This window comes from Tyto alba, unplaced genomic scaffold, assembly GCF_018691265.1.
Source record: "Tyto alba isolate M040663 unplaced genomic scaffold, T.alba_DEE_v4.0 Super-Scaffold_45, whole genome shotgun sequence".
Taxonomy (NCBI): domain Eukaryota; kingdom Metazoa; phylum Chordata; class Aves; order Strigiformes; family Tytonidae; genus Tyto; species Tyto alba.
Genome location: NW_024881321.1, coordinates 1,568,631 through 1,592,158, shown reverse-complemented (window position 1 = coordinate 1,592,158; position 23,528 = coordinate 1,568,631). Strand labels below are relative to the sequence as shown.

General features: G+C 42.7%; 1 protein-coding gene across 3 annotated transcripts in view; it reads left to right on the top strand.

Moving 5' to 3' along the window:
- WDFY2 (WD repeat and FYVE domain containing 2) overlaps nucleotides 1-23,528 on the top strand; it is a 69,902-nt gene that overhangs the window by 21,751 nt on the left and 24,623 nt on the right. For 2 of the 3 annotated variants that reach the window (XR_006166789.1, XM_042806082.1), the window contains exons 2-3: nucleotides 13,412-13,479; nucleotides 18,808-18,881. Coding sequence is in view for 2 of the 3 variants with exons in the window: in XM_042806082.1 (XP_042662016.1) it covers nucleotides 13,412-13,479; nucleotides 18,808-18,881 (142 nt within the window). In the remaining variant the exon portion in view is untranslated. Of the gene's footprint in view, nucleotides 1-13,411; nucleotides 13,480-17,325; nucleotides 17,396-18,807; nucleotides 18,882-23,528 lie in introns of those variants that run through there. The other variant, XM_042806083.1, reaches the window with a different exon arrangement.

The following is a 23,528-nucleotide window of genomic DNA, read 5'->3' as shown; positions in this document are numbered from 1 at the left end:
GCTGCATCTCAGTACAGAAGGTGCCAGTTCAGACAGGACGTTGCCTCATTAGAGAGACTGGAAGACAGGTAGGGAGAACAGGACACAAGAACAGCTTTCCCAAGAGACTGGAGGGATTGATTACCTTAAAGAGGGAATAAGAAATGATAGGAGTATACACAGCAACTAACCAGTGGAGAAAATAAAGACAACAGAAACCTCTAATCTTGTAACACAAGAGCAAGAGGATGTTCATTGAAATTTGCAGTTAACTACCTTAAAGACGATAGAATAAAATTACCACAGTATGAGGTTGAATGCTGAAGAAAGGGAAAGTTGTAATGAGGCTATATGAAAGAAGTAGCTGGATGTGAAGAGGCACTGCATGTTTGAGATGGATTTTTTTTTTTTTTTTTTTAATAATAAAACCTAAAGTTTAGGATGTGATGTTCAGTCTTGCGATACAAGTTTGAAGACAGTTTCTATTCACTTGCATTGATTTCCATCTCGCCACGCAACCCCCGTGAGCACTCAGAGATGACAAACTGACTGTTTTGTAAACCCCTGGAATGCCAGATCACCTCTAAATTACAGAGTCAGAGGTTTGCACTTTGTTGGCACCTCACAAGGCACTCCTCATTGTGTGTGATCAGAAGAAATCTGAGAAACCCTAGCAAGGCACTCCAGGGCCGTGGTTCCTTCGCAGCTGAAGAACAAATCTTTCAAGCCAGGGTTGAGTTTGCATTGCTTTGTCCTGCTGTCTCCGTCCCTTTTTCTAGCACTAAAGCTGCTGGGCTTACTGCTTTCCTTCCCAGAGAGTACGGTGACTCCCCAGCCACAGTTGTCCTGCTGGGTCAGAGCAAGAGTGGCTTCTTGCCTCCTCTAGCAGAGCAAGGCAGGTAGGAGTTGGGTTTGTGTGAGGACAGTGAAAATATCTCCGAGTCTGGCTGCCCTGAGAGGAAAACAGTAACGAGCAGAAAAGCTGAGGGAACATTTTGTCACCCTTGAATCATTGTTCAAGTTCAGGGGTAAACTGGAGGAACCAGAAATGGGGTTCCTCTGCAAAAAGTCCTTGATGGCTCAAGGAGGGCGTTTCCAGAGACATCTTGGCATGGCGCAGAGCACGCAAATATGTTCCAAGTAGATGTGTTTGCTCTCTCTGGATAGACAGGGCCATAATTATTCATGAATATCTGAAAACAAAAAGTCTATCTGTTCTTAGAGAGTGTGTTTCATTAAGCCTTCAGCATCTGCAGCCTCATGTGACCAGCTGATTGTCATACTTGTTGACTCAGGAACTTACCTATACCATACAGGTATGAGGGTTGGAGGGTTGGGCTTTGGGTTGGATTTTTTTTTTTTTTTTTAATTTGCACAAAAAACAAAACCAGAGAAACAATTAATTAAAGTGGAAGTTCATATAGCAACAGCAATAAATGTGCAAATTGAAAGGTGACAACTTCATGGGAACTGTGTGGATGTTAGGACTTAACAGCTGCTTGCGTGGAAAGGGATTCGTTTGCCCTGGGTTATGATTGATGATCTCAAAATCCAAGAAGCACAGGTTTTCCCCTGCAGCTTTGTGTTGTATGATTTAAATGTTAGGTGCTTTCTGACTGAATGTGATAAGTAGATTGTCAGGGGAAAATAGCACTTATTACAGGTTGTGTGTGCTTTTTTTTTTTTTTTTTTTTGCAGCTAGGACCCTATTTTCCTTACGCTAGGATTCTAAAATATCTGCAGTGAATGGTTATACCCTGTTTAATACATCAAATGTCCTCCAAGAAGCAGTGAAGTAGTTAATGAGTTAATTTAGTCTTTTGCAATGGCTGATGCAGATGACTTACATCCAGAAATGAAAGTGCTGAGAGAGAGCATCATCCTATGGATGTGGAAATGTGGGTTCCTTCCCCTGCAGTAAAGGCATAATTTACTAGATGCTACACTGTATAGTCAACCAAGGAAAACATTTATATGAAAAATAAAATGAGGTCCAAGGGTGTGATTGTTTGAGCCAGAATATCTCATCTTCCTCCATATCCCTTTATTACTTACAAATTTTTTTCTTCTCTTCTGCATTCATCTATCCTCCCAGGTGCTGTGTCGTTTTCTTACTGAGGCTGTGGTATCATTTCAGAGCAGAATGTGAAAGAAGAGTAAAACTGAGAAAATTTTTCTACTCCAGCATACTAGTATTTCGGTTTGTTGTAAATTCCAGCCAGGGACTTAATTTAGTGCTTGGGATCAAATATCAATCTTTTCCTGTATATTAACCAATGTACAACTCCTGTACCTGGAGTAGTTGTCCTGGGTTTGAGTGAGTGGTGGGGTTTTTGGTAGCAGGGGAGAGGGTTACAGCCGTGGCCCCCTCTAAGAAGGTTCTCAAAGCTCTCCTGGCTCTAAGTCAGACCCACCTCTGGACCAAGTCCGAGCCAATTAGCGATGGTGGCTGCGCCTCTGTGATAACATATTTAAGAAGGGGACGTGGGAGGAGGAGTGGGAGTTGTGAGGAGGAGTTGCGGCAGCTGCCTGAACACCAAGGTCAGTGGGGGAACAGAGGAAGAAAGGAGGGGGGAGGTGTGCCGGAGCAGAGACCCCCCTGTATCCTGTGGGGAGATGGCAGGGAGGCCCCCCCTGCCACCCATGGAGATCTACGGTAGAGCAGACACCGATTTATGGCCCGTGGCTTCCACTTGGTTGATCAAGGTGCTGTGCCCAAAGAAGGCCGGGGTCTTGTGGGAAAGGGAAAAGGCAGCCTTGCTGCTGTAATTCAGCACTGGGAGGATTGCAGCATGGGGGGGAGTCCCACGCCGGAGCAGCTCGAGAAGGGCTGCAGCCATGGGAGGGAATCCAGTCGGAGAAAAGATGTTGTCCCACGCCAGAGCAGTGAGGAAAATGCTGCGGCCCGTGGGAGGGACTCAAGTTAGAGAAAAGTTGTGGAGGACTGTCTCCTGTGAGAGGGGGACCACGCTGGAGCAGGGGGAAGAAGTTCCAGCAGCTCCCCCCACCGAAGATGGCAGAAGCGGCAGCACTGCCTGCACCCCCCATTCCCTGCCCCTGCGCCCCTGGGGGAGGAGGTAGAGATATCGGGAGCAGAGCTGAGCCCGGGAAGAAGGGAGGGGTGGGGGAACGTGTTTTCAAGATGTAGTAATGCTTCTCGTAGTCCTATTCTGTCTGCTTGGTGTTGTTGTTAGTGACTGTATTAAATTTATGTTCTTAATTTTCTTCCCCTAATGAGTGTCTTTTGCCCTTGGCCATAATGGATGATTTATCTCTCCCTGTCCTCATCTTGCATCCTGAGCCTCTGTTTTATTCTCCTCAGTGCTGCAGGGTGAAGGGGGAGCGAGTGGCTGTGTGGTGCTCAGTTGCCCTCTGAGCTCAAACAACAACTGTGTTCAACTCTGGGGCCCGCAGCATAAGAAGGGCATGGACCTGCTCAGACAGCTCCGGAGGAGGGTGGTGGAGAGGATCAGGGGGGTGGAGTGCCTTCCTTACGAGGCCGGGCTGAGAGAGTTGGGGTTGTTCAGCCTGGAGAAGAGAAGGCTCCGGGGAGCCCTTCGAGCGGCCTCCCAGGGCTTAAAGGGGGGGCAGGGGAGGGGGGGAGGGACTCTGGGTCAGGGGGTGCAGTGACAGTGAGGGGTGATGGTTTTAAACTAAAAGAGGGGAGATTTAGATCAGATATGAGGAAGAAATCCTTTAATGTGCGGGGGGTGAGGCGCTGGCCCAGGGTGCCCAGAGCAGCTGTGGCTGCCCCCTCCCTGGAAGGGTTCAAGGCCAGGTTGGACGGGGCTGGGAGCCCCCTGGGCTGGGGGAAGGGGGCCCTGCCCGGGGCAGGGGGGTGGAACTAGATGGTCTGTAAGGTCCCTTCCAACCCAAACCGTTCTATCATTCTAGGATATGAATAGAATTTTTTAGAAATGTCATACTGGTGGTACTTATATTGAAAATGGGTATGTCCAGCTTTCATTTCATAGATTCAAAAACATAAGCTTACTTTTTTATCTGTTGAGTAATGGATTAATTTTTATGCAGAATGAAGCGTGTGTAACTTTAAAATGGTCATTAACTTCACTGATAACCCATAGCAGCTTTGGAAAAAAACAAGCGTGTCGTGATCTGCTGGATGGCCATTCCTACCAGGCAGCTGAAAGCAGCCTGGTGATCTCGTAGGTTTGCATTTTTTTGCCTTCGTTTCACAGGCAATTTAGAGGGGAGCTGGAGGATTGCTTTCTTGCAAATCATGGATCCGCTAGGTATTTTTAGCATGGTTCCACTGAGTCACTTATTGCATATCAGGCCTGTATTTTAATCTAATGAGGATCTTTCTAATAACTTTAATTACTGAAACATTTGAATGTGGGAGGGAGGTGAAAGTAATTGGATTGCAATAATTAAATCATCCAATGAGATTACCTTCCAAAGGTTGTGTTTATGCTTCCTGAATGCAAGCAGCAATTGGTCAGTACAAGACGCACCAAAGCTGCATCTGTTCTGGAAGGGCAATCATTCGGTGGGGTGCAGGGGGGGGAGGTCTGCGGGTAAGAGGGTGGGATGCAGATCATTTTATTATCCCAAAGCTCTGTAAGGAAGACTGATGCACAGGTCTTAATAAGGGAGTTCATTCTGAAACTTTGCTTGAAAAAAATATCCTACTGTGACATAACACTCGTTTAATAATTTCCAGAGATGTAGGCTGATGCTCACTGAGAACTTCAGCCCTCCATTTACCTGCATTTGCAGGTCAAATTATCTTCCCTGTGGTATTTATTCTGGAATGCGGTGTAGTCACTGCACTGCTTCATATGATACATGATGAGCAGTGCTTTTGTGGAGCTGCTGAAAACCTGAGGCAGCTCAGCTCTCTGAACCTTCTGCTAGTAACCTCAAGGGTAACACAATATTCTTCTGTGGTTGTGACTTCGGGTTCGTTTTTTGGATCTCTCTTTACTTGCACAAAGTTTCTGTAGTGGAAACTGGTCAGAATCTGATTTTTGGTCCAGTGCCTGAACAGCAGAGCATGCACTGCTTCCAGGCATATGTGCTTGGGTAACTGGAAAAATCACTGAACTGTGGTGCTCATTGTCCAGGAAACTGAAAAATGGGTGGAAACTGTTTCACAGCTGAGTAGTAAAACTGTCATGTTAATAGCTTTTTTTTCTTTTTTGAGTTATAAAAATCCATTTATCCTGAGATTGTCTCCTATGAATCTTTGTTTTCTAGTCACTTCCCACAAAATACACAAAAAGTTTTCTATGTAAACCAAAACTGTGTTAAATAAAGTGGTGTCTCTTTCTCTCAAGTCTAAGTACTGCTGACAGTTATAATAGTTTTTCCCTGACAAACCCATGCAGTTCTGTAGCTGTGTATAACCTACTAGAACTTTGACATTTTCCCTATTATGCAATATGCATTTGCATTTAGTTTACGGCAGCATGAATTAAATGTAGAACTAACTTACAAAGCATAGATTGTGCTAGATGTTGTATAAGCTTTTTGTGAAAAAATTACTGCCTTTTGGCCCATCTACCTGCTTGCTTGGTGTACTGTTTTGTGCAAAGTTTTTTTTCTGAAGATAGGTGGTAAACCTACAACTTCAAATCTGCAGTTTCTTCCGTCGTGTACCTTTGCACTGAGCTTCATTCTAAGACTTTATCACCATGTTCTTCCTAAGCAGAAAGGAACTAGTGAAGTGCTCTGAAAGATCATTAATCTCTGAGCTTAGTTTGCACAGCACCTTAGCAGCTCATTCACTGTCTTATCTGGAGATGGTGGCTCAAAATCATATTATTCATGATCAGAAGTTTTATATAAGATATATACTTGATTTTTTGTAGGATCCAGGGTCTTGCTGGGGTCCCTGGCAAGAAAGTATACTTGTGACTCTGAGAATGAATGAGGCAAGAGACATTTGCGGGGGAGGATTATGAAGGAGAGCAAATATGACTATTTAATTTTAATAAGCAGAATCATTGAAGGTAGCAAAAATCAGATTCATTGCTACCAGCTGATGGCCAAAAAAGCCCATGGGTGAGCCCCCCTGTGCGTTTCTCTCCTACCTTCCTCTTTGCACCAGACTGCAGCGTTGCTCCCAAGGTCCCTGTTCAGCAGCAGGTGGGTGCCTGTATTGCAGCTTCTGTATCTGGCATCGTTGGTGTGTTGCAGAAGGAGAAATGAGAAGTCTGGACTTGTGTCGACCCACGCCTGACAAGTGCCTTGTAGATCGTGATCGTGGAGATTGCTGCAGTGACGAGCCTCGCCTAAAACGTTCCCTGCTAGCCTAGGCGTGAATAAACCAAAGCAGCGGTGTTTTATATCGCTGGGCGGGATTGACAGTGCGCTTGAACGTTCAGGGACTCGTTAGGCTCCTTTGCCCTGCACCGTTCCTGAGCTGCTGCTGCCTGGCCCAGCTGCCTTCACGTGATTTTAGGTGCGCTCCCCGGGTCGTTCACATCTAGGACCGCATGCAGCCAGTATGTGACTTGTCTCCCTTTCAGTGATCCTGCTCCTCTGGTGCTTAGGAGCTTTGATCCGGAGGGCTGCTGGGCTGGCAGCAGCGGTGACAAGACAGCATTTCACATCCAGCACTGGGATGCCAAAGGTGCTGGCTGCTGGGACCTGGCCCAGCTTCCTCCTGAAGCCAGACCTTACCGCTCCTATGGCTTTGTTGCAGGGCTTGAGTCATACAGAGTAAAGAATGCAATTATTGCTCAAAAGGCTTTTTTGTTTTATAGGAGGCCTGATGCTTGAGTTACAGACCGAGGTTACAATGAAGATACCGTACCTTCTAGAAGTTGCCCTTATGTAATGGCTGCTGAGAGAGAACTCTAAAACAGCCCTGAAATAAAGCCCATTCTTCAAAACTATTTAATCTTTTTCCCCATGTGTTGTGCCCCCTTCCTGAACTGGTAGCTCTTGCGCTTTCGTTTTAGAAACTGAACCTGCCCTTCTGTAATATGAAAGAACCTGGAACAGATCTACAGTGATGTATAACTAGCTGTACTCTGTCTCATAGTCTTAGAAAGAACCCAGTGAGTGAGCCCTTGATTAGTTCCATTTAAATCTCACGTTTGTTTATCAAAACCAGTGGAAACGAGGTAGAACCCGAAATGTGCCCCAAAATCGTAGGTTTTATGCAGAACCCTCCGTCAGAGTTGTTTGGTATTTGTGAGGACTAGCATGGGTGACCCCGAGGGGCAGAGTCATGCACTGCTTTGGGTCTTTGGGGCTGGATTTGGGGGTGGTGTGGAAGTGTTGGGCTTTGGAGTGCTTTGGTTTTGCTTTGTTTTATTTTTTTTCAGGAGGACATAGGATGAGGACCTGTTAGATAAAGTCTTCTTGGTGCCCGAGGTTTTGGCGTTCAGCTTCTAAATTTATTTTTGTTTTCTCTGAAACACAGGCTGGCTCAGAAATTGGTTCTCGTTTTGACTTTTGGTTTCATGTATTTTCTTTCAAAATTTACCAGAGAAATGAAACTCCTCATTGCAGATTCCAGTACACTGGCAGTGGTTCATGAGCTGCCACTAAATGTGAAAGAAACTTTTTTCTTTCAGAAAAACCTAGTAGCAGCTCGTGTCATTAATTGGTGGGAGCCCGAATCTCTTTACACCTCTTGACCACAAAAGTCCCTGGAGAAGTTGGGGGCTTATAGTGCTGTAGTATCTTTAATGCAGTTGTTAAATAGTTTCCTTATCCTACTTCTAATGACAGTGTCTCTCTGTTAAAGGCAGTAAAACTGTCAGTGCTCTACTTGGACTTCAAATACTACTATTGTCATGGTTATTTAATGACAGCAGATAAAGCTTTTGCTCTTTTCAATGCAGGTATTTAGCTTTCAAAGAGATATGGCTTTTGCATACTTCTGTATTGTCTATTATTGGATATTTAGGAGCATGCAGAGCTTTTAAACTTTTGTTTCAACACTAAAGAAGACTTCAGTACTTTGCTGATGAGAATATGTGCTAATACTCCATTAGGTATGCTTGAAACCTCACAGATTGCCCTAACTCTGGATATAATATTATCCTCATCTCTTTTCCTTTCTTCTGACAATTAAATAGCTAGATGAGCATTTAAAGAATTTTCCAGAATAGTCTAGTGTCTTCCTTTCCCTGTTTGGAAACTGTTCTGTAACTGTTAGGTTAGTTTTGTGGTTAGGACAGCTGACAGGAGATGTCTGTCTGTATTTTTGACCACGCAATGTCATTTGCACTGATGACTTACCTGCCTTTCCCAAGGAGCGGTAATACACGCAGGGCAGGCGTTGATCTCTGGATGAGCCTGGTACAACTTCAGAAGGTAGATAGAGGAAAATTTCTGTACCAGCTGCTCTCACTACAAATAGGAATAAAACTCATTTCATACCTTGTACTGGGTTTGGTGCTCACCTTCTTTGTCCCTCAGCAAGACAGGAGATCAAAAAACCCCACAATATATGGTTCAAGGTATAAACAATAATGAAGAGTATGTTAAAATGCCATTTAGAACAATTTCCTGAAGCCCAAGAATAGCTACAAAATATTGTAGTAAATTCTACGCGTTGAGGGTTGCCTCTGCTCTGTTACAGAGCTGACACGTGCCCGGGGCACGAAGGCGACGGCGTGTTACACCAACGCATCTCAGCGAAGACAAAATGTTTCAAGAGGCAGGAGTGAGGAAGGAAAACGTTCTCAAACAGCAGACGCGGGATCTGTTGTGGGAAACTGCTATACTGGATTTCTTCACTCACATTGTACAACTAGAGCTGGTGGTTTTATGGATTTTCTGGAGGAGTGGAGTGGCACGGGGGTAACTTGTTTCTCGAGGTAATGGTGGTGTTGGGTCTCCCCGCAACAGGGTTCACGGTATTGCACCACGCAAACATCTTGGGACAGTGCTTAGGCATGTCGAATATGTCTGTACTGTATGCAACACCAGTATTTGCCTTTTGCTGTCATTTATGGCAAGGCACCAAGGAAGACAAGAGACTGTGAGCCAGTCAGAGAGACTGAACTCCACCGCTCCAATTGACACCGATTTTTTTTCCAGCAGTGAGGTGACTGCTCAGGCCAGACTCGGGGTTGAGTACAGGATCTTGCACCCAGCCCAGCAGCATCGTGCAGGCTTTCCTGGAGCACACTGCAACCTGGATGCACAAACGAGGGTTTGTATGAGCGAAGTGTCTTTATCAGAAGGAAGATGCCATGGCACGTACTGCTGACTGAATTAAGTTTCTGTAACGGTGGGCGTGCTGCCGTTCACCTCTGTGAGCAGTAGGTGCTCACATCAAGCCTACCGCCTGCATGTGTGCGCAGCCTAGCAGTGGGTTTGGGACCTGCCAGTACAACCACAACCACATGGACTTGAGAGACACACTCTTGAGCGTAACAGGGAGAAGCAATTTTTCTTTTAAAATACACATTTTTTCACATACCCCTTAATAGATGAAGACGTAGCCTGTGTTTTGCATGGCAGAATTATTTCGGTGTAGCCTGTCTCATTAAAAAATATATCATCTCTGTTATGAAGAGACTAGAAGAGTATCCATCGATTTGACAGGTTCTGAAAATCTTTCCAAGCCAATTCACTGGCAACAAAATGAAGGGGCAACTCATTTCCATGGTGATGCCGACTGAATCACTCTAGAGCAGTTGAAGAATGGAGCCTGATCTGGGTGGGTGCTGTGTTTAAGTCCGGTAACCATGCAACCAGCAAGGACTCTTCATGCTATATATCCATAAAAAAAACTTATTTTCATTCATGCATGTTCTTTTTCTTTGCGTTCTTTAGAAGCTTCAGAAGCTCTGAGCTTCACGTCTAGTGGGTAGTATTGTGTTAAGTATACAAAAATGTACAGAATTGCAGCTGAAAAAAAACCCAGACACTCTCTTCCAAGAACATTTGGCTTCTCCCAAGTTCAGTTGCTGGCACAGTTTGTTCTTGAGCCCAAATCTACTTTGAGGAAAAAGTTACCGAGAAAAGTTTAATGAACTGAGGTCAGTTTTTCTTCTTTTGACAAAATGCCTAATCTAATCCAGTGGTTTTGAGAGAAGAAAATTGTGAGTCATCAGCTTCTGACATAAGGATGAATTTTTACCCTTTTACATCAGCTTACACATAGATATTGGAATTCCTTTACAATGCTTAACGTAACTTTTAAATGCTTATTTTAAACATATGCATAATAATCATCCTTAATTTTAAAATAAATTGTTTACAAGATCTTTTGTTTTCCTTCATTTAAAACAATTTACTGGGAGATTAGTATTTCTGTAATGAGTTACATGAACTGACTTGCTGGTTACGTTCCCTTTAACACACCTTAGAGTTAAATAACAACTTTTCCTAGTCTTTTTATTCTTAGAATGCTTTGTTTCTCATTTTGCATGAATTAGTCATTGAGTGTAAATTTTTTTTGACTATGTAAAGAAATTAGCATACTGTATACCTACAGAAGAGGCCTACACTAGTAAAAGTAGTTTTGCTCTTAACTAGGAACCTCCACCAGGATTTTTTGTTGGTTTGGGGTCTTTTTTTGAAGCTTAAGCAGAAAATATTTTTTTTCAGTATCACTCATCTAACTGTCTTAATGTTGACATAACTGTCACATTCATTTGTAAGTCTGCGGAGGATACAGCTCAAAAATCAATGACAAAAACAAGCCAAACCATCCAAACTGTTTGCCATTTTTTGCAAATAAATATAAGATTTATTTCCTTCAGCTTTTGAAAGATCTTTTCTTGTGCATCGCCCTTTTTTAACGAGCTGAATTATCTGTAAGGTGTTGTACTGCATTTATTATTTGTCAGAGCCTCGAAGTGGAGAGGAGAAACGAAGCCTGGGAGTTTCAAAACTGGTAACACTGACTGTAGAGACCGGTACGGTCCGGATACGGTCACAGGATATTGGTGAACCTCCCCAGGCTGCTTCATACTGAGTTATTTCATCCCATTATTTTTTTTTTTTTTTTGTGCACGCTCATTCATTCCCACGATAATTTCACTTGTTGAGGATGAGCACGTTAGTAAGAGCTCTCCTGTTTGGAAAAGCAGAGCGGCTGATCTGCTTCCAGAATTAACAGTGACCACCTTCTTAGCAAAGGGGGACCCCCTTTGGCTGGACCCAGAGGTTTTGGACCCTGTCCCAAACCCGGTGTGCAGCCCTGTGGCTACGGACATCTTCCCAGAACCGTGCCCTGAGGTCTGGACACGGTTAGCTGCCGTGAGAAGTGACGGAAGGATTTGACCCTCTTGCTATAGAAAACGCGATAGCGTTGTTATCAGCTGATGAATTGGCCCTGAAAAGGCATCGGTGGTTTTGCTTCAGATCTGCTATAGAGCTGCTGATGTGTTCGTGGCACAAAGGCCGTTGGACTTAGGAGGTAGTTATACCAAATCGTCTATGTTTGGAGCAATTTGTGAGAGCTTTCTAACCATGGGACTTGTTGACCCAGCGAAACGTTAGTTTTTGGAGCGACATATTGTGTCAAAGCATAGTCATGAGACATTTCTAAAATGATGCAGCTCGTGTAGTGCCCAAATACACAGGTCTCTGAATTCTTTGCTGAAAAATGAGTTTGGATGCAGGGCAGGATGAGCAGAAACCTGATTTTGGATGTAGGCAATCCGGGAACACATAGTGATACAGTCCTTAGCTTGAAGTTTGCAGGATAGATAACTAGTTCTTGGATTGCTTTATTATATAGCATGGCATCTATGTTCAGACTCAAATTATGTATGTAATATCTTAGATCAATTTATATTATATTGGACGTATTGTGTGATGCTGTATTTGTGTTGCTCTAAACTTTTACTGGCTAAAAGGGGCTGAAATCTGCTTTTCCATGAAAATGAGGTGACAGTAGGAATGACCGTGTAGTCGTCTCCATAAGCTGTATTTCTACGTGTTTTGTGGACTGGAAAAAGCCATTCTTGCTTGTTTTTTGTTTGGCATTTTTTCTTTTTTTGGGGTTGTTGTTGTTGTTTTGCTTGTTTGCTTGGTTTTGTTTCGTTGTGGTTTTATGGTGGTGTTTTTTTTTTTTTTTTCCTTAATACTATCAAGTGCAAGTTATAGATTTGTTACAGGAAAATAAGGTTTATGTTTAACAATACTCTTTTAGATCCCTCTTGCATCTTCTATTGCATACTAACTTTGGTGGAAAAGACTAAATAGAAGTGGGTGGCGGGTTAGTGTGCTACACTAACATAATGCTCTCTTGGATAACTAAATTTTCCCGAGGAGGCTAATGTATTTGGTGTACGTCAGTAAAACATGGACTGCAGTATTATGGAAGAGCTTACTAGTTGAAATTGGAGATGATAAGGATTTGTGGAAGAGTAGGGCAGGTAACAGTTGGCTGTAACTGAAATGACAGTGGGCTGTGAAGGAACAAACCAAGCAGGAGATGACTGGTTGCCTGCTGCTTTAACTGGTGACATTGTTGCTAGGTATGTTTTGATGAAATTAGCTGATGAACTGAAGTTAAGAGAGAGTTTCAACTAGAAAGAGGCTTCAAAGATTGGACCAAAACAAGCAAATGATAATGTGTACTGAAACAATGAATATTTAATGACCCAGACAGTACATCAGTCTAGATCCACGGCTCAGGAAACAAGCAACAAGTGTCTCCAGTGTGTGAAGGGCATGGATTGAGAGAGGGGGAGCTGCCAACATAATACGATTATGAGAAAGCAAAAGGAATCCTGAGATACACTAGGAAGGTCTTCTAGGAGAGAAGAAACTGCTGACATGTTTGTGGGGAGGCCTGGAGCACTGTGTGGTTGTAGGTGCCTCTGTTCAAGGACGGCGACTCCAAACTGATGGCACAGAGGAGGACGGCAAGTCTGCCTGTCCCCTCGATCATCCTCTGCAGAGAAGGATGAGAGTTTGGCTTCATCAGCCCGGTGCTCAGTGGGCATCTGATAGCACTCAGAGTACACTGAGAAGAGGGGAAGGTCCTGAAATTGAAGAGCTCGTTGTTGGCACAAAGGGACATACTCTTAGAAAATAGGAACTGAAAGTCTCAGAACCTCATTCCTTTGCTTAGGGGGTTTCCTGAAGCAGAACAATGAAACAACGGGCAGCAGATGGACCCTGAGATCAGGGAGAAGGTTTCTGCAGGGGACTGGGTGGGCTGATACAAGAGTACATCCCTGGGCTAATGAACAGCAGCGTTCCAGGCCGGCAAAAAGCCATAGCAGTTTCCAAATACTGTTGTGATGTGTTCAGCCGAGATGTTGAGTACTACATGGAACCAAGGGATGGGCTGCCCTCATCACCTTACAGAGGTTAATCTGAGGCTGATATAGAAGACTGCTGTAGGAGTTTGCATGTTTATTTTCCCTCTCAGCAAAATGCTTTAAGTTTGAAGAAGGTTTTGTGCATTCATCATCACTACTTTGTTTTCATTCGTTGTTACTTTTTAATTTTTTCCTCACGTGTGTGTTTTCTTTTGTAGAACAGTTCGTGTCTGGCTGAAGAGAGACAGTGGGCAGTACTGGCCCAGTATATACCATGCAATGCCATGTAAGTATAAGGAAATGTTTGCTATCTACTGTGTATTTGTAAAATGGCTTTTCTAGTTTTGATGAAGCTTCATGTTTATGACCATTTGTAAGCTCACCACTCCATGTGAAATATTATACTTGAACAGTCCTCTTGGATTCTGTGAATCTTTACCAAGTTGCACACTAATGCTTCTGAGAGGCAGCAGCAGCAGAAGGATACAAATGTGCTGGCAAGGGGTGAGCGTTTAATGCAAATATAGATTAAAAAATGTGGGAGCTCAAAAAGTAGTCTTGCATTCAGCCGCTAATGGAGCCCATAAAGCTTTGTGAGACTCCAGTATAAATCACTCTGCCCTTCCTACTGCATGTGCTCAGTCCATTAGAGCACAATGGTAAATGGTTTTATATGGTAAGAACTTAATATCCTGCATCAGCTAATATGATAGAGAGGATACTAGACAGGGAAGGCAGTTCTTCCAGTGGAGAAGCAGAATCATTTTACCCCTGCAATGAAACACGCAAAACCAGATCTCCCTGATGGATCCCTCCAGTGTGATCTGCTGTATGTCTCCTCTCCCAAAGAGAGCGTTGGTGTTTTAAAACAACCTGCAGATCAATGTCCTTTGTTCCAAGAGACAGTTGAAGAAATCACAGCCCCCGGGGTGTCTGTCGTAACCCCTGTGTTGAGTGCAGGAGTATAACTCTGCAGGTCACCAGCAGCAAAGGTACGCCGATGCTCCTCAGTCAGCCTCAGATGTGCTGGATTAGCCTGTCTTTGGAAAGTTGAGGAAGCTGATCTTAAACTCACAGTTTGGGGAGCATTGATCAAGTCACAGCGAGGTATCCTTACTGCCTGGAGAAAGAATTATTATAAGCTAAGATAGCTAGGTTTGGAAGAGATATTTGTCTCCATGATAAGTAAAATATTTAATAGATACAAGTTTTAGTACCACAACAACATCAACTTGAGACCTTAGAGTGGCCCTGCCTTCTCTAAGAAAGCATTCAGCTGGTGGAGAGCAGAATCTCTCTTCTTCCTTTGATGATGGACTAGCTCATAAGAATACGTGAAGCCTCCAAAGTGTTTTCAGCTCAAGAATTTGCACAAAAAGGTACTGGAAACCAGATAATGATGTGGCTGTCTGTGGAGTTCTGTCATGATCACTAGCAGTGGCCTGAGTTCCCTTGAGCTGTCCTAAGAGATTTGCTTTCCCCAGTCAAACTGTTATGAAATGGCTATTCTAGCAGTTTGGCACTGATACTTCTCTTTTTCCATATGGTGATTTTGCATACATTTGCATTTTAAAGGCTTGTTAGGTCCTCCTCTGGTGTTAGTAAGGCTGCATTATTGCCAGTAGTAACAGCCTCACTGGAAATGGTGGAGTAGATCCAGATCCACTCAAAGGAGACTATTTTAAAGCGCCTTTGTAAATCTGAACACCTGACACTGCTCCTTCACTTGGAAGGCTGGTAAGCTTTGGAGCTATGGGATATTAAAATTACGCTGCGTTATTCACCAATTTCAAGAATGATTTGGTATAGTTAACGACTGGAACAATGCCAATGACATTGTTATCAGCCGTGGCTTTAAGCTTGGAAATGGTAGGAAGGGCTCTGAGTCAGCCTCTGAACAAGTCTACACTTGACTGGAAATTGCTATTTTGTCTGTTTCTGTGTGGAATCACCTTTTTGATGGTCCCCCACTTTAGGTCCATACAGTTTTTTGTTGTTTAGAGAACAACAACTGCCCAGAGGTTGTCTGTGTAAAAATGTAGTAGGCACAAGGGTGCCTTCGTGCTGCTTGGCAAGCTGCGAGTGGAGGTTCCACCTAGATATGCCCTTAGCACAACTCTTTACTTTGGTGGTGCGTGACCTACGCTATTTTATGACTTGATATCAGGTAGCCTTAATAACAGTTTGTGCCCTGAGCACTCAGGGGGATGAGGAGGATGAGGAGCTGGGCCGAGTCAGCCATGTGCTTTGGTCAAGCTCTGCATGTAAGCAGGGACACCAGCGCATTTTGAGTGTGAAACCCAGTCAATTCCTGGAAAAAAACATCCGGACTGTAGGTCTCTGGAGTGAGAACACTTGCTGCTGTTCAGAGGTGGGGTTACCCCAGCTGCAAAATCTTATGCCCCTGCCTATGGGTGTTTCTGTGGTTAGAAAATTCCGGACTACATGGTAGCCGCGTTTTTTATCATTTCCTCTAGTCCATGAGAAAGAGTGAGCTGTGGGTGTTACACACACTGCTGTATTGTCAGTAAGGCAAATTGGGTAAGCTGGAAACCTGGCTAACTTGTCTCATTCACGCCAGCATTGTCTCAATAACTGTATTAATAGACCTCTGATGAACATCTTAACCCTTTACATGGTTAGACGTGTACCCTTGGTTACACGTGTGTAACACAGATTACAGCTGCATAACCATGGTTAGATATGGGACTTCTGGGCAGGGTCTGTACAGAAAAGAAAGAAACAACTTAGTAGACACAAACTTACGAAAGAGAATTGTAGTCAAGGGAAGTAGGGTTTGCCAAAAAAACTAAAACAAACAAACAAAAAAAACCCCAAACAAAAATGCAACAACAAAACACATATACACACACACAAAAAAAAAAAAAAAAAAGCCCATACAAAAATACCAAAACCCAACCAACCACAGATGTGGAACAGAGTAAAGGATTTATTGTAGTGAGGAACACTGGAATATCCAGTCTCTAAGGCAGATAATACACTGTCTGTCTTAGGATGGATTTCATGGCTAACACTTTGCTTTGAACAGGAGGGTAAAAAAACCTCAAAGCAAAAGGTACTCCTTCGGTCTTAAACTGTGCCACTTCGGGGCACTTCGAAGGGAGCTCCCTGAAACTGCAGGTACAAAGTTTGTATTTCTCTTCTACTTCAGTCAGCCTCTAATAGAGGTGACACACTGTTGAGAGCATGAAGTAGGTAATTGGGATTTTCCTCCAGGATTCATTTTCCAAAGGCTAAAATCAGAGTGTATTTGCCCTGTATTTAAGATAAAGACTATAGCCGGACTTCTTCATCAGGAATATCCTGCCTGTCCTCTGTAGTAGTTCAGATCAATCTTTTTCCAGTCTGAAATCCAAATTATAGCTACTTACTAAAGTAGAGGGCCTTCAGAGTGCTGTTATTTTTCCTGGCTATTATTTTGTAAAGAATCATTAAATACTTTGGAATCTTAGGGTTTGGATGAGGGTTTTGTTTTGTTTGGGGTTTGTTTTTTTTTTTTTTTGTCTTCCCCACTTCTTAATGAGCCTAAGTGCTTAAGTATCTGAATGTCATCTTATTTTCACTAAAGCGTAAGCTGCTGCAGTCATGTTACTACTGGCATCAATTTAACTACATTAGTGTAACTAGTGTGGATGTAATTTTAGTGCTGACATAATGATTTTTCCAAGAGCAAGTGTTACTGAAGAATCCCCTTAGGAAAATGATTATAGCAAAATAAATATACTGCTAGGACTGTGTACACACAGGTCTGGAATTTAGAAGTGACTTTTTTTTTTGTCATCAGTCAGTGTCAAGCAGTTGCTTGCACCTTTTGTGTATGAAGTGTTTCAGGCTATTTGGGAAAACAGACTTCAAATAGCTAATTTACCTGAGACTTCCTCTGCGAGCTGTTTATTGCCTTCAGAGTTACTAATAGCTCTTTCAATGTATGCACAGTGTTTGAAAGCTGATATGTAGAATATGCCTGTTCTGGCATTAAGTACTTTTAAAAGGATTTTATGTTAGTACTTTTAAAAGGATTTTATGTTTATTCTGCTTAGAAGTGCCTTTTTTTTTTTTTTTTCTCCTGTCCATTTTTTCCAACAACTGCCTTGCTCTCCTACAATCCTAGAAGCCTCAATACAGTAGTAGTACACCACCATCCGAAGAGATGATCCAAGTTTGCCTGTTCTGAGGGAGAGGTATGGGAAGGAACAATTTTGTCACTGTTAGTAGACTTAATTTGTATTTCCTTTCTGGCAGTTTCCTTGAACTGAAGTATTTTCTTTGATTTAATTCAGTCAACCCTTCCAGGAAAGAAATAAATCAAGGTGCCTGCCTGGATGTGGATCTGGTAGGCTTTCTGCTTGTGGTTGGTTGTCCTTTAGGAAGTGTTTCAAGGGGTTAGTCAATACTGCAGGGAGAACAAGTTTTGTTAAACAGTCAGCACAGACTCTCCTCTTCTTTATAGCGTTGCTGGCAGCTAAACTATCAAGGATAGTTTGCTGAGCTATGGACTGTTTAGTCCTAGGTGAGACATTACACAAATTGAGAATATGCCAGATATACAGTACTGCAAAAGAGAAGACTCCAAGCTTGTTAGTAACCAAAACAGTCAGTAATCACAATGAAGAGTAGAAACCGAGAGGGGGGGGGGAAAAAGCAGAACTAAAAGCACATCGGACTGTACTCTATATTTATCACAGGAATATGGTTTAAAAAACCACTCATCACTATCGAAGGAGCAAGAATGCCTGCATCTAGATGCAGTTGGTAATTGCTGCTGAAAAATAATTCCTGAAGGTTTTGTCCCAGCTACAAGCTGCTGTGTGGAACGGTAAAAACAGTACCAGACTTCTGAATACAACCTCACAATTTCTCAGTTGAACCAAGTGTGGTTCTTGAATTCTTGCAAGAAAATTGTGGTTTTACCCTTGATGTGATCCCCTCCAGATCCTTGAGGGACCATAGTGTGACCGACTTGTGTGCAATTTAAGAGTACATCCTGATGTTTATTAGAGTAATATTGATATAATAAAACAATGGCTAGTTTTTGATAGTCTTTCATTTTGGGCATAGTATGTGATACTGTCATAGCGTTGTCTGTGGTGAAACTGGAGTAGGGGACAATTGGACCCAGAGTCTTTAATATTGACTGATATGGTGATTCATACAGGTTACCTTTCTTACTGCAGGTATAGGATGCAAGCCTCCGACATAATACAGTATTTCATTTTATTGTCATTATAGTTCAGGCAAATGTAAAAACCTCAATTATTCAGATAAGTAATCTCTCAGATTCAGACTGAAATGTCAGGTGACTCTTATATCAAAGCACCACCACTGCTCTTGTGTGACATGCCTGTTTTCAGATAACTAGTAAGAAAAAATGAAGGAGCAAGAAATAGCCACTGTTCCATGTCGTAATAGGATAGGGTTGAATGAATTGCAAGAACACTATTTTCTTTTTTTTTTTTTAAACACTTGTCTATTGGAAGGGGCAAAATGCTGAACAGCAGCATAAAGCATGTTAGCTAGTTTTAGGCTTTCCAGAACTTCAAGAAAATGAGAATCACAGTTTTGTTAACTTCATCAACATGTTCATTTTTTTCAGCTCCATGTTCATGCATGTCTTTTAACCCGGAAACCAGAAGGCTGTCCATAGGTCTAGACAATGGTACAATCTCAGTAAGTACATCCAAAGATTTCTAGTTGAAATGCTTCCCTTTTGAGAAGTATATGTGTGATGTTGTGGCGAGGATATTTTTGCTAGGATATTTTGCTAGTTTGTTACTGCTGGTGGAACTGAAGCTGTAGTGTAGAAAATGGCGGATTATAACAAATTTCATATCAACTGCCACAAAAAGATTGAGTGGGGTTTCCAATATTTATTAGGCAACTCAACAAACTGTCTTAATTCGCATATATCTTAAAAAATAACAATGCAGAAAACCAGCTGTTGTTTTATTAAATTTGAGTGCCTTGTTAATCATACCATACCAAAGTTTTCTGAAAGCAGCAATTAAGGGGGGACAAATCATTTTCTGAGAGGCAGAAGGTGGATTTCTGCTCCGTACCTAGCTGCTTTTCCAAACTTCAGGGTTCAGATTTTGTTTACATCTTGCTTCCTTCAGAGAAGTTGCTCCTAACTGGCAGTGCTCTTGCTGAAAGATTTGGTTCATTAACATCGGAGATATGTGTGTGTAAAAAGCCAACAGGGTATTAAAACAAGAGTCTGTCTTTCAGATCTGGGACAGAAGGTAGCAGTTGACCTTAATTCCTTGGGATTTTCTTGTGGAATGATGAGTAAAGAGGTGTATCACTGTGGAACAGTCATGGGTCAGAGAGGTGTTTTTCACCTATGCCTCATCAATAGACTCCTCTTCCAGTTTAAGATCATTTTGCCATCGTTCCAGATTTTTACTGCTGTTGTCTCAGCTTCGTGGATTTTATAGCTGAATGTTTGCAGATTGACTTAAGGGCAGTTGTCTGCCCTAAAGCCAAGATGGTATTTGAGAAAGGGTGTGTGACCCTTTTAGCTGTTGCCTGTTAGCTGTATCAAAGATGTGAAGGTTTTGACCTATACAGCTATTAAGGGCTAGTAGCAGAGATTTTTTTTTTTTTATTTTTTGGGGCCTGTAGGAGATTTCTGCTTTTGTATCTAGGAGATGGGACAGCTGCCAGAGAATTCCCTGCACCTCTGAAATTCCCTCCTTCCCACTCTCTGAAATAGCTGTAATTTGCCAGTCCTACTAGGCACTTTTGTTTCCACCAGGCCTTTGAGGAATGTGAAGGGGACTGTAAATAAGTCATTTAAATACCCTGGCATGATGGAAGTGATGTGTCTTTTGTCTTCGGGGCATTTTGCCTCGAAGAGTCAGAAGGTGCTTGAGTCTGAATAGAGTCAAATATTTTCCATTCTGAAGCTAAAGCAGGTAAATGTGATATGCAGGTGATAAACCAGCATGTGACTTCAGGTACTTGCAGGTACAGATCTGCCATGTCTCAGGCAGATTCTGTTTGTTGCTAAGAAGGGGTTTGCTTTTCCCAGTCTTCTGGATACAAGTCCATAGGAGGAGGGAAGGGCTTGTCTGTGTTGCTTGATTTAGCCCCCTGTAGCTGCAGGCAGTTGTGTGGTAGAGGACTGTGCCGAAAACTCCCTCCACAAACTTCCACAGGTGATGAAATGTTTCCCTCTGTAGCAAACCTAAGGCTTGTAAGAGAAGCTACAACTGTAACGTGCTACAAGAAGTGGTGGACGTGGGAATAGAAGAAGAGCAAGGCTAACCCCATATTGTAAGTCCCAACAATACTGGAGTGTTAGAGAAAATCTCCAGGTACTTGAAAGTGGGTTACAGCCACCCTCTGGAGGAAAGGATAAATTTTGCTTCCTGGGCACAGCCATGATGCTCAATTTAGCACAGGACTATACAGGCAGGGCACACTGACCACAAAATAACAAGAACTTAACTGCAACCAGGTGATCTTAGTGCCCTTAATTGCGTGGCACTCACAGGGAAAGTACAGGCAACGTACTTGAACAGCTTGAAATATTTGGAAAATCATCAGCTATTCCGTGTTAGCACTTTTGGTAACACCCAGCACCCTTGTGTACGCTGGGTGCAGGACCAAAAAAAAAATGCTTAAAATCATTTTGTATCTTTACTTTGACTGTGTAGAGGAAAAGGACTCCTGGCAAGAGCTGTAAACTGATATAATGCTCATGAGAGTGCCTCATCATTTCAAACTAATCTTTTTGCAGTGCAGGGAAGTACTGCTGTTACTTCCTGATGTAAATGGGGATGAGAAAGTAGAACTGCCTTTTTTTATTTTTACATGAAATGTTTGTAAACTGTATGGGTTTTGGTTATAAGCCTCAGAAATGTGTATGGTGCATTTTGAGAAGGATGGGCAACAATGCTACTGTCACAGAGAAGATGTTCTAGCAAAGCCCCCAGGAGGTGAGCTTGTATGGCCACCTTTCCTTGTGAAACAGGGCGACAATTTTTGCTTCTACAGAGATGAAGAGATTGCTTTCAGCCTTTTGTAACTTCCCGACATGAAGGCTGTAAAAACATTTGTGCAGCACAGTAGACCATTCTCTTGAGCAAAATATTATTTAGCATCTTGCTTGAAGTACCTAAAGTGAAAAAAAAGTGTGTGTGTGTGGGGAAATTAAAAAAAAAAAAATTACTTTTTTTAAATCTTTGCAAACCTTTTTTGAAAAGAAGTGGTATTTCTGTTACTTTGTCTTAGGGACTGCCTGAGATCCCTTTTGGAAGTCAAAAGACTTTATCGTGGTCATAAATTCCTTGGCTCTGAAGTGGAGAAAAACATACTTTAATGAGTGCAAGTCTCTCAAGATGCCACAACAAAAAGAAACAGAGGAAAAGTCTATGATTTGCAATAGACAGGAGACTTTCACAGCAAGATGAGACTCCTTACTGAATTTCTTCATCCATCTAAAAGTTAGCTTCCTAGACAAAATTCACCATTAGGTTCTGCAGCCAGTAGAGGAGAGGTAAATTGCCTTTGGAGACACCCATGTTACTTACCCTAGAAACTGTTTTAGAATGGCATAAATCTCTGTCCCCATTTCTGGGGAGATTTAAACGAGGGATTTAGTTTTTAGGTAGCTGAAGCTGAATGAAATGGATTTTTTTTTGCTGACCATGCTTGTGTCCAGATGAGGCTGGTACATACTTCAAGCAGGGCCACGAGGACAACAGGGGACCAGAATAACCCCTTCAGAATTCTACTTTGGGGATGGTACTTGTTCAGATAAATTCATCTTCCACGTCATCTGATCTTGCAGGTTTCTACAAGTTTGGCCATAAACAGCACTTTGAATACCGGAGCCTGAGTCAGGCTCGACCTGCTGATGTCTCCCTTTCCTTTCTGCCACTGTGGGAAGTTTACTATTTTTTCCTTCAAGAAAACTAGATGATAGTTCCTGCTATCTCCCAGCCGTACTTTATAAAGTGAAAACACTGTGATCGTTTTATAGAGCTTTGCAACAGACATCCAGATAGGGTCTGACAGTAGATGTAAGAGTCTTTATTCTCTTCTGTTTCTGAGGCAGCTTTGTTGTTCTCTGGAAGATGTGAGAGTACTGTCCATCGCTGGCTAACAGGATGAAGTCAAGCCTTTAAGGGGAGTCACCTTGTGCTGTCAAAATGGCATATCTTCCGTCAGAGTACAGACTGGGAACGAGGCTGTGAATGGGTTACACATAGCTAATATATAAAGATTATTAACGCTCAGAAGTTGAATGAGTTGCCTAAGCAGAGGTCTCGTGCTACTTTGGGATACATCAGTCGGCATCCACCTGCAGCTCTGGAAAGGCATGAGTCTTCCTTGGACCCTGGGCCACGTCAGCCAGCCCTGCGGCCAAGGGCTCTGAAATGGCACACACCTGAGTAAGAGTTTTGTTTGCCTTAACAAGAGTCATTTGAAACAGGATGCTGATAATATTTTCAAGGGTGAGGATTCACAGAGGTTTGAGGCTCTAGAGAAGTTTCTGGTGGGTATATATGTTTCAGTGTGAAGGAGGTGTTCTCCGTGAAGGTATAGTTGAGAGTCTTTGTACAACAGCGGGCACTGGATTGGACTGTCTTTTCAGATGCTCAGGAATTCTCCTTTCTGCTTTGAGAAGGCTTTCATGGTACCAAGTCACTATTGTAATAATAAGCTTACTGAAACAGCCAAGACTGATCACTAACATTTTTGGTATGGTAAACAAGGTACTAAAGTAGCCCCCCCCAAAAAGCTCTGAAGAGCAAAGAGCGATCTTGCAAGAAGAAATGTTTTAATCCCTGCAAGGAGGGGGTTTGGTTTTGCCATCCTGAGTGCTCTGATATACCCCAGCCCCTCCTGTGCAAAAGGGCTCACACAGGACTCAGAAATCTTTCTCTGTCCTGTTAACGAGCACTGACTGAGCTGTGGGTGACCCCAGCATTTCTAGCTCATTAAGAAGAGCCAAAAAGCTGCCTAACGAGAACTAAGCATCAGCAGCTCTGAGAGAAGCAAAACATCTACATATGGAGGGATAAAAAGCCCGTTTCTGCTGTTACAATGTTAAAGAGATGTAGTCAGTGTTTTTGTAGTGCAAATGACACAATGTATGTGCAGTAGGGCATGAATTTCTTGAGCAAGGTGCCCTGTGCTAAAATACCTGTCTATTGACGCAACTAATGCATTTGGCCTTGAGAGGGAGAGAGGAATGAGTGCAATAGAAGAACACATGTAAAGGGTAGTGTAAAGGGGAGCAGGGAGTAAAAGACCTGGAGAAAGATTAGAAAATGCAAACCAAGAAAATGCATCAGAAATTTCAAA